At 48.0% G+C, this 11,176-nt stretch overlaps 1 protein-coding gene across 2 annotated transcripts in view; it reads left to right on the top strand.

Annotated features, from left to right (window-relative positions):
- Window positions 1-11,176, top strand: part of Capn3 (calpain 3) — a 57,469-nt gene that overhangs the window by 33,697 nt on the left and 12,596 nt on the right. For both annotated transcript variants that reach the window (XM_023711186.1, XM_004623370.2), the window contains exons 3-10: window positions 1,728-1,846; window positions 3,088-3,221; window positions 3,984-4,152; window positions 5,123-5,266; window positions 6,816-6,899; window positions 7,782-7,867; window positions 8,511-8,588; window positions 9,246-9,406. In XM_023711186.1, the coding sequence (XP_023566954.1) occupies window positions 1,728-1,846; window positions 3,088-3,221; window positions 3,984-4,152; window positions 5,123-5,266; window positions 6,816-6,899; window positions 7,782-7,867; window positions 8,511-8,588; window positions 9,246-9,406 (975 nt within the window). The remainder of the gene's footprint in view (window positions 1-1,727; window positions 1,847-3,087; window positions 3,222-3,983; window positions 4,153-5,122; window positions 5,267-6,815; window positions 6,900-7,781; window positions 7,868-8,510; window positions 8,589-9,245; window positions 9,407-11,176) is intronic.

The following is an 11,176-nucleotide window of genomic DNA, read 5'->3' as shown; positions in this document are numbered from 1 at the left end:
GGGGTCCCTGTGCTTTGCCGAGCTTGTTCCAAGTAGGTGCTTTAGACCACTGAGCCATCTCTCCAGCCCCTCTGTTTTTGTTTTGAAGGCATCTTTGGAAGATTTTTATAGCAGTTACCTACTAAGACTGTCACCCTGTGTGCTGGCTGGCAATCCCTTTGTTTCTCGGCCCAGTTTTTATCAGCACTTTGGCTTGTGTCACAAGAGGTGTGCCACATACTGTGCACCCCTTCAGTAGGACTTCTTTTTCATTGTGATCTTGGAGATTGAACCCAGGGCCCTCCAACTGAGCTACATCTCCAGTCCCTTTATTTTTTTAATTTTGTTTTTTAATTTTTTGGTGTTTTTGAGACAGAGTCTCACTATACAGTTCATGCTGAACTTAAGCTCACTTTGTAGCCCAGGCTGGTCTCAAACTTGCAGCAATCCTCCTGCCTCCATCTCCTAAGTGCTGGGATTACAGGTGGGAGCCACCATGCCTGACCAAAGTTTTTTAAATTACAAGATATGTTCTTCTTAATTCAGTTCCCCAGGCCAAGCTCAAACTTGCAGCTCTCCTGCCTCAACCTCTTGTGGTGCTTGGATTCCCAGGCTTCACCATCACATCCAGCTTTCAACACGACTTTTTGTGATGTTTTTAGAGGAACACTAAAGCCAGTCCTGGGCAGGGGATTGGCTCTTCTAGACTAAAGTCCTTCAACATGACTTTTAGTTATGCTCTTATAAGACAGTTCTGTGACTGTATGCAAAGTGTGGGCATGAAGAATCTAGATAGTCACATAAAAATGCAGTGCCAAGAAGAGCCCTTGTTGCTCAAACTCTTGTTTGTTTAACTTGCCCCAGAACAGCTCCAGATCAAAAAAGTCTTTCAACAAGGTTAAAATTTGCCTGTGGAGGAACAGCCAGTGTTTTGTTTGCCTGGTGGCACGGCTATCCCGTCCCAACTTTCCCCTCTCTCAGTCTGTTGTCCTGGAAGTGTTGTCTGTGTGACTGCAGACAAGCTCTGTGGAGTATAATCAGAAAGTTCATGGACCCAATTAAAATAGAAGGCACAGGGCACCCAGAACAGTGAAAAGAATGTGATTTATCTGGCCGCAAGAGGACAGGCTGAGAAGGGGCGGTCCAGGTCCTTGCCCAGCTGGGGCTGAGGAGAGTCCTAAGCTGCTGGTCTTCCTTAAATTTCCTTCAGATCAATTCAGCAGGACATGGAGGAAGCAAAGACAAAAATATCCCCACCTCATCCCATTGCCAGCAGTTTTTCTGGGTCCCCATACACTGGTCCCAGGGCAGCTGCCTAACTGGCCTCCCTTAGCTACAAATCCAGTGAGAGGATGGATGGGCTTTGCCAAGGTCAGAAGAGAAAGCAACCTTGCATGGAAGTGCATAGGGCAAGTGGATCTGCTGAAGGCATTAGAAAGAACAACCCAGTTGTCATCACCTTCTGCTCTTCCCTGTGGAGGCCCAAAATTGAAGTGAGTTTCTTTGGCAAAGCCCTTAGGAAAATATCCAGGGCTTAAGGGAGGAAGGGCCCCAGTGGGTTCTGTTGTCAAGAATTCCTGTGAAAGCTCCTTGCTGGGCTGACGCCTCTGTAAAGTCTGATCTGGAAGCAAGACAGGAGGCATGAAGAGAATCCCGGTTCCTCAGCAACTTGCGCATCTGGCTGGTGTAAGCTCTGCTCTTCTGGGATGAGCAGACTCATGAAACCTGGGATGCGTGTTTGTCTGCAGGGGACTGCTGGTTCCTCGCAGCCATCGCCTGCCTGACCCTGAACGAGCGGCTGCTTTTCCGAGTTATCCCTCATGACCAAAGCTTCACTGAAAACTATGCGGGGATCTTTCACTTTCAGGTGAGGTGATGGGCGTGTGGCTAAGAGTGCCAGCCATAGATTCCCACCACACCTCTCTTGGCCTTGACTTCCCAAGGCTCCAGGGAAGGCCCCACCCCTACCCCAGCTACAGAGAGGGCAGCAACCCTTCCATACTGCAAAGCTGGGAGAGAGGAAGCAGTTGTTTATGTCTGATCCCCTAATCCTACACACTTTCTGCCTGGCCCTAGGAAGTCAGAAAGACATCCTGTTTGCTAACCTAGAAGTCTATTTTTGCCTTCCAGCTGTGTCACTGCCTGTAGCCCTTCACAAGTAACTCCCTACATACAGTTTAGGGCCCCTTGGGCTACACTAAGAGAACTCCTGGTCCAGAAACTACAGCTTTTCTTTCTGGCCATAAGGCAGTTCTATGGGGATCAGGTATTTTCTGGGATGCTGTTGTCATCAAGAAATACTTGGGGGCCGGGGAGATGGCTCAGTGGAATAAGCGCTTCCCTGGCAAGTGCAAAGGCCTGAGTTCAATCTCCAGTTCCGCAAAAAAAAAAAAAAAAAGGGGGGGGGGAGCTGGTGAGATGGCTCAGTGGTCTAAAGCACCTACTTAGAACAAGTTTAGCAAAGCACAGGGACCCCGGTTCAATCCCCCAGCACCACATGCCAGCCAGCCCCGCCCCCTGGTGGGCTGAGCTGGCCACACACACACACACACACACACACACACACACACACACACATAAATAAATAAACAAAATTTTAAAAAAAAAAAAAAAAAGAAATACTTAAACCAGCACTACACCCTCACAGACACCAGGAGGAGCTCTCAGTCCTTGCTGCACAGTATAATTTTCTTGGACACAAAATGCTAACATGCAGGCCCTGCTCCACCTCCCAGGCAGAGCAATGAGTCTCAAGTCCTAACATTCAGTGAGCACCTATCACACTCAGTTCTGAACTGGAGCCTGTGGAAGGCTAAAGAGTGAGGAACTCAGTCCCTGCCCTCAAGAAGCTAGCAGTCCAGGGGGAACTACCCACTCGGGCCCCCCTCCTGTCCCTCTCTTGGACAGGAGCTTTCTTTCTCTCAATAAATATATTCTGCTCATTAAAAAAAGAAGAAGAAGAAGCTAGCAGTCCAGAGAGGAATAGAGTCACATGTCACATGTCAGAACTGCTGTGGGAAGGACAAGCTCTTAGAGGACAGTGGGAGGAAAGGGGTGTTTCCTAGTGGCAACCTGAGGATGTGACTCCTCTTTTGTGTGTCCATGCAGTTCTGGCGCTATGGAGACTGGGTGGATGTGGTTATTGATGACTGTCTGCCAACATACAACAATCAGTTGGTCTTCACCAAATCCAACCACCGCAATGAGTTCTGGAGCGCTCTGCTGGAGAAGGCTTATGCTAAGTAAGGTGGCCTAGAGTGTGAGGCAGGTGGGCTGTAAGGAAGGGGTTGCTGTAAGGATGGGTTCTCACATGTACTGTGGGAATTCAACTGTGATCCAGAGTCAGAGTAGAGTGGATCAGGCCACGGTAGCTCTAACTAAGAACGCTAAATTTAAGAGAAGAATGGAAAAGCTGGGCATGGTGGCACACACATGTACTCCCAGCTACTGCAGAGGCTGAGACAACAGAATTGTGATTCAAGGCCAGCCCAGGTATAATGGGGAGACCCCACCTCAGTAAAAGGGAGAAAAGGAAGAAGGAAGAAAAGGAGAGAGGGAGAGAGGGAAAGTCTTTAGCTTTAACTTCCCATGGTGAGCTCCTTTAAGTCTGCCTTTCTGGTAGTTTTGCAAACCTTGGATCAGAGCGTTGCATTTCTGGAGCTCAGATCCCATGTTCTTGCTTGGCTCAAACTCATGAGCTTTATGAAGCATAAGCCATGTTGTTGTCTCTTGACTGAGAAGCTCATTTCAGCTGAAAGGGCTGCAAGGAAAAGGGCTAGCTGGGCTCCAATGCCAGTGCTTCTGGCCCTCTGTGGCCTTGGGTGGTCACTTGGCTTCCGGTACTCAGCTCTGTAACTGGGAAGAATAGAAGTCACAATATTCAATGGGAATTGAGAATTGATGAGACAATATCGTGGGACCTAAGTAAAGTTCTGGGACCATCTTAACCTTGACATCTTTCCTGGAACCACATGACCCCAGGTTGTCCTCATCCTTTTTCCAAGGCTCCACGGTTCCTACGAAGCGCTGAAAGGTGGAAACACCACAGAGGCCATGGAGGACTTCACAGGAGGGGTGACAGAATTTTTTGAGATCAAAGATGCTCCGAGAGACATGTACAAGATCATGAGGAAAGCCATTGAGAGAGGCTCCCTCATGGGCTGCTCCATTGATGTAAGTTGGGGGCGGGGCCATAGGAGCAGTTAATGACAGCACAGTCTTCTTAACAGGGTGCATATTTTGTTTTTAAGAAAGAGGAACTAGCCAGGCATAGTGGCACATGCCTGCAATCTCAGCACTTGGGAGACTGAGGCAGGAGGATGGTTGAGAGTTCAAGACCAGCCTGCGCTCCAAAGTGAGTTCAAGGCCAGCCTAAACTGCATAGTGAGACACTGTCTCAAAAAAACAGGGAAAAAAAGAAAGAAAGAGGAACTGATTCTTGAATTTGAAAAATTGGAGTTTTTCAAGTGTTCCTGGGGATTTCCATAAAGTGATTGCGCAAGGATATCTCAGCTCTGGAATTTAGGTGGACATGGGTCCTGAGGCCTACCTATGTCTGAGCCTGAGGGGGCCTCTCTTGTCTGGACTGCCTACTCTAAGCATGTCCCCAAAAGCTAGCCACTTAGCTTGGACCTGAGCCCACCATTTCCCTAAGAAAGGGCTGCATCATTGATCTTTGGCCCCATTGCCTGCCTGGTACACAGGCTTTGTGTTGAGTGGAAGATTAGCCTATAGTCCACACTCAGAGCAACAGAACCAAGCAAAGGGGAACTGAAGGCCAGGAGATACCAGGCCATGAATGCCAGGCCCGCTGGGTGTAGGGAGAGACATTGTCCCTCATCCATGCAGTCAGTCGCCTCGATGATTTCCATGTGAGAGAGGAAGGGACTGAGCTCATTCCTTCCCCTTTCTCTTCCAACACAGCCTGCAGACTGCAAGGGAAGGTCAGTTAGCCTAAAGCACCATGGATGAACATTTTCTTTCTGTGTCACTTTTCTCCATCTTCTCTCCATTCATGTTCTGTTAATCTCTCCTCTTTTCCTTTTTCTGCCCCTTCCCTTTTTTCGGTTTCCTTCCCTTCCCCACTTTGTTTGTTCTCTCTCTTGCTACTGGGCTTTCCCCCACCCTCCCTGCCGGGGCTCAGGATGGCACGAACATGACCTATGGAACTTCTCCTTCCGGTCTGAACATGGGGGAGTTGATTAAACGGATGGTGAGGAACATGGATAACTCGCTGCTCAGGGACTCAGACCTCATCCCCAGAGGCTCAGATGACAGACCAACGCGGGTGTGTACCTCCTGCTGTCATACCCCTCCCCACTGCTGCCAGCTGTCCCTCAGCAGCCAGTGCAACACGGAATTCTCGCCCCTTGATTCACTCTTCCAGTGAAGAAAGCAAAGGTTCCCCATGACGAGGGCTCCGGTATTTTCAGAGGTCATGCATTGCATTTCATAGAAAAGCGCAGGAGAATTTAAGCTGTATTTTCTCCCTCTAAGAAAGCCACTCTTAACATTTGGTATATACCCTTTCAGGATTTTTCCACGTCAAACACTTAATATATATTTTTATTTTAAGAACCTTGTCATATTGTATGTACCTCTTTGCACATTTTTTCCAGTTAGTTTATATTCTCACTGTGCTAATACGTATTCTCAGACAGCATTTTCAGCAGTTGCACAATATTCTAACAGGCAGATATGTTATAATTTACTTATCTGATACCCCACTACTGGAAACTTAAAGGATTTTTTTTTTCTTTTTTTGGCTCTAGTGAACATTGAAATAGATGCATGTTTCTGTCTCCAATGATGTGTGAGGACAGATTCCCAGTAGTAGAATTCCTACTTGAAGGATACTCTTTCTTATATGATATCCCGTTATTTTGAGCAGCTCTCCAAGTGTGGAGGAGCATGTGTCCTGCCCGGCCTTTTCTGTTCAGCGTAGTGTGTGTCAGGAGATCTAGGAGAGGCTGAGATGCCAAATGCCCTGACCTACCCACACTGATTACCCTGAAACAGGCTCCAAAAATTCTGAAGTCCCTCATGACCCTGGGAAGCTCTCCTTCCCAGGAGAGCTTTGTGTTGTGTTACTACCACTGCTACTAATGCCTTAACAGCCTGTCTAGTCCTTGTTGAGCTCTGCGACACTACCCTCCTGCCTGGGGTCCTTTGTGCCCACTGTGTGGGCATTTGTGCCTGTATAAGAGCTGCTACTTTGGCCAGGGAGATGGCTCAGTGGACTAAGCGCTTACCTGGCAAGCACAGGGGCCTGAGTTCAATCCCCGGTACAAAAAAAAAAAAAAGAAAGAAAGAAAGAAAAGAGCTGCTACTTCACTCTTAAGCATAGTGACATTGGATTTCTTGAATAGCATGTTCTCAGTGGGTGTGTAAGAGCTGAGAGATGTAATCAGAATGACCTGAGTAGGGCTGGGGAGATAGCTCAGAGGAATAAGTGCTTGCCTGGCAAGCACAAGGTCCTGAGTTCGATCCCTGGTACCATAAAAACAAAAAACAAACAAACAAAAAAATTCCACAGAATGACCTGAGTCTAGGAAGTCCCCCCACCCAACCTGCTTCCTGTGAAGGACCCTAAGGGAAGCTGTCACCCACTTCACATCAAAGGTTCTTCTTATCACTGATGCATCAGGACAGAGCCTTTCCAGTGACCAGCTCTTAAAGGGCCAATGAGGTTGGCTGCTGGTCATGAGGCACTCTTTCAGGGAGCAGAGTAGGGCCTGTCCCCACAGAACCCAGAAAATGAACCCATAAGAATTTGAGCTCCACACAGAACCTCTGCTCCTCAACTCCTGACACGCTGTCTGGTTATTGCCCCACAGACAATCGTTCCGGTTCAGTATGAGACAAGAATGGCCTGTGGGCTGGTCAAAGGTCATGCCTATTCTGTCACTGGACTAGAGGAGGTGAGCCTGTGGGCCCTGGTGAGCATGGGGACTGCGTGGCTTGACTTCCTAGAGTCAGGACTTCACTTTCCACACCCCTCATGGAACACAAAGCTTGCCACCAATCTGGGGGTTCTGCTCAAGGTCTGAGCATGTTGCCTGAGTGGGGAGGGGCCCATGGGACCTGCTAGAGACAGGCCAGCCAAAGACAGCACCCACTTTATTTTTCCTTTTAAGTCTAAAATAGCAATTTCCCCAGTATTTCCAAGAAACAAACAGAAATGATTGTTTCTGTTCTCAAATGTGATTTTCTGTGTTCTGCTCTCTTAGGTTCACACAGTTACAATGTTTTGCTCTCTCTGGGACAATGGGCTTCCCTGGCACATTCCCTGTCAGAGACAGGAACTTTGGCTGAGTGGGGCACACAGTTGGGCAGGTTGTGTGTGCCCTGAACAAAGGGATGGGCAGAAAGGATGTTAGCCCTTCAAAACAGACTGGAGGGAAGAACTGTCTTTTCTAGTTGGCCCATGTAGAGGGGTTTTTTTCTGTGGCTCCTCAGCTAATAGAGGCCTTTTTAAAAATTCACAAAGACACCAGATATGCCAACAGCCCCTGCTGTTGCCACCTACCCTCCTTCTTCCCCCAAAGCTCACAATGATGGCCACATTCTCTAAGAAAATCACCTCTTAGAAGGCAGCAGGTGACCGCCAGGACTCTGCCCCTTCTCAGTCCTAAGGTTGTGACCCTCACTGGACCATCCACAGGGAGTTTCCCATTGTCTCCTGGGCCAGTGAAGCAGGATAATGCCCCTAACAGGCTCTCTCCCCAACCCTCCCAGCCCTCAGGTGAGACATGAGTGCCCTTTGCAGACAGGCTCAGAAAGCTTATTTCTTTCTGCTCCAGGCCCTGTTTAAAGGTGAGAAAGTGAAGCTGGTGAGGCTGCGGAATCCCTGGGGCCAGGTGGAGTGGAACGGCTCTTGGAGTGACAGGTATGGAAAGCCATGTGAAGATGTAAAATCACCTTCAAAACCGATGACCTACAGAGGAGCAGGGTCTAGGTGTCGGGGAGCCAGGGAGCCCCAAAGGCTGCATTCATAGGCTGGAGAGGAAGGATCCCAGAAAGCTTATATGAGGTCCAGGTATGAGCGGTCTTGGAGTCCGGACTGCATAAGCGACTTCCCTTCTTGGCATCTCTTCATCTTATTTTCAAAGTGGGAACAATATTAGCACTTACTACACTTGATCTTAGCCAAAAGGCTGAGAAACAATTTTATTAGCACTTACAATGTGAGCTGTATAGGGAAATAATCACTGTTTTGGGAAAGTGCTTAGCTGATGCTAAGATTTCCCCTTCTTCACTATTCCCATGTAAATGCATAAGGGGCCTTTGAAAGAAATGTACTGCTTGCCACTGAAAGGACTAGAGGCTCCCGCATGTTAAAAGGCCCCACAGGAAGCAATTACAAGGCTTTCCACTGAAGGTAACAGTTCCGATCTGCATTTTGGTGTCTCACTTGGGCTGCAGTTGAGAGATGGGCCATTCTTTCAATGCCAGGTTTCTCTGACAGCTCCTGCCCCACCCCCCATAGAGCCTTCCCTTCTTCCTTTCTAACTCCCCCATTTCCTCACCAGCTGGAAAGACTGGAGCTTTGTGGACAAAGATGAGAAGGCCCGTCTGCAGCACCAGGTCACCGAGGATGGAGAGTTCTGGTGAGTCCCAGATCCAGGAGGACCCAGAAGGGTGTGAGATGTGACAGGGAGGTGAATTCTGACCTCAGTCCCTAGGCAGAAGCTGCCAGAGTCCAGCCCTGGGGAGATCTGGGTCTGTTCTCCTCCAGCCAGAGACTGGAGAATGTTAAGTCACAGTGAGGACCAGGCCAGCAAGAAGCAGCTCTTGTTCCGGCCACTTGGTTCCTGGTCTAACATAGCTCCCTTCTGAGCCCGGGGCACACTGATCTCCCAAGACCTCCCCCAGGCTCGCTCAGGGCTTCCCTATGCAGGCTTCTGGTCTCAAGTTGAAGGCAACTTTCCTCAGGACTCTCAAGGTTCATTTGTGCTGCTTGTCACCCTTAAGTTCATTGTCTTGATGGTTTTTCCCAAATGACTACTCTTCCAACTTTGAGCGCTCTGGATTTGCAATGAGCCATCCCACCAAGGACATACGATTTTGAGTCATTACTAGAAGGCTGGGTGATAGCTGTGGGCAGATGCTTTAGAACTGAAGGTATCTGCGCTACAGGGGAAGAGCAAGATCTGCTGGGACCCCAAGCCAGCTTCTCTGAGCTCATTTCCTGCGGCCCTGGGTTCTGCCCTCCTCCAGTCCCTCCTTATCTTTTCCCCTGTGACTCTCTCCCCTGCCACTGTCAGGATGTCATATGACGACTTCATCTACCACTTCACAAAGCTGGAGATCTGCAACCTGACCGCTGATGCCCTGGAATCTGACAAGCTGCAGACGTGGACGGTGTCGGTGAACGAGGGCCGCTGGGTGAGGGGCTGCTCTGCTGGAGGCTGCCGCAACTTCCCAGGTGGGAGATACTCTCATAGGGGGAAGGGTCTGACAGCACAAGTCCCAGTCAAATAATATTCACCATCATGTGTGGAGTCTGCCAAGCTCCACGCAGCCACTGTCTCACTGAATCCTCTCATGTTACTGAGCAGAAAGCGGTCATACTGAGGAGTTTACAACAGGGAGCTGGTCAAAATGTTGAAGCAGAAAACTGTCAGAATGGTATCTTGTGGGTCCCTTGTGTGGAAGATAGTCCTGGAAGTGTCAGAGCAGCTGCAAGCTGAGACCAGGTCTGTAGCTGTGGAGATGGGGTGGGGAGCAGGCAAGTCTGGGAGCGAGGAGACTGAGTGATGTGTTGAGAATGAAGAATGATGTCAAGATTCCTGGTATAGGGGCTGGAGAGATGGCTCAGTGGTCTAAAGCACCTACTTGAAACAAGCTTGGCAAAGCACAGGGACCACGGTTCGATCCCCAGCACCACATGCCAGCCAGACCCGCCCCCTGGTGGGCTGAGCTGGCCACACACATACACAATAAATAAATGTAATAAATAAAAATAAATAAATATTAAAAAAAAAAAAGATTCCTGGTATAGGGAACCGCCATCTGCCAGTAATTTGCCAAAATGACTAACACAAAGGGCAAGAGGAGGAGAACCTGGTATATGTTTTCCAGGCCTTTTAGAAAACATGGGGTTGTTCGTTTGGCTACATACCTGTGATTCTACAAAAAGGGTGATATTGTAGACATCAAGGGAATGGGTACTGTGCAAAAAGGAATGCCTCACAAATGTTACCATGGCAAAACAGGAAGAGTCTACAACCTTACTCAGAATGCTGTTGGCATTGTTGTAAACAAGCAAGTTAAGGGCAAGATACTTGCCAAGAGGATTAATGTGCGTATCGAGCATATTAAACACTCAAAAAGTTGTGATAACTTCCTGAAACGTGTCAAGAAAAATGATCAGAAAAAGAAGGAAGCCAGAGAGAAAGGTACCTGGGTTCAGCTGAAACGCCAGCCTGCCCTTCCCAGGGAAGCGCACTTTGTGAGGACCAATGGAAAGGAACCTGAGTTGTTGGCACCCATTCTCTATAAATTCATGGCATAAACTGGGGACGTTGCTCTGCCATTCAGTACCTAATTGGCAGCTTAAGTGTTCTAGGTCCTATGTAAAAATAAAATCATCCTGTGTTGTAAGGGTGGTTTTCTTAGTTGAACAGGTATGTGGTACCTTCTTACCTCAGAAATATTTGCAGCAGATTTTTATTGTACCCAGTAATTGTGTCTATCCTTTACTCTTCAGTATTTTCTTGCTGAAAGATACTGCTGAGGTATTGCGCAGGTGTATACCCAAAAAATCAAATATTTATAAAGTATTTATATTGGCTTGAAGATCCTGTAAATCATCATGGGGAAAAGATGTATCAAAATAAATGGAAGTCACTTCAGAAACAAACTTAAGTCCATTTCAGTTAAATAAATTGTTTAAAGAAAAAAAAAAAAAAAAAGATTCCTGGTGTAGGGACCCAAGCAAGTGGCAACAGTATTGCTTATGAGGAATGCAGAGAAAGAAAGCTGTTGTGGTGTTTGTAATATAGAATTAGATGTACATATTAGGAGGGTATTTGGTCATATGATAAAGACTCAGTAAGTGTTTGAGGAAGAAAGTAAAGAAGAAGGAAGGGAGGGAGGTGTGGGGAGGAAGGGAGGAAGGAGTGTAGAGGGAGGGAAGGAGGGAGAAAGGAAGGAAGGAAGGAAGGAAGGAAGGAAGGAAGGAAGGAAGGAAGAA

Source organism: Octodon degus, unplaced genomic scaffold (genome assembly GCF_000260255.1).
Source record: "Octodon degus isolate 3935 unplaced genomic scaffold, OctDeg1.0 scaffold00002, whole genome shotgun sequence".
Classification (NCBI taxonomy): domain Eukaryota; kingdom Metazoa; phylum Chordata; class Mammalia; order Rodentia; family Octodontidae; genus Octodon; species Octodon degus.
Note: the sequence above shows the minus strand (reverse complement) of the source record. Positions and strands in the feature narration are given on the sequence as shown.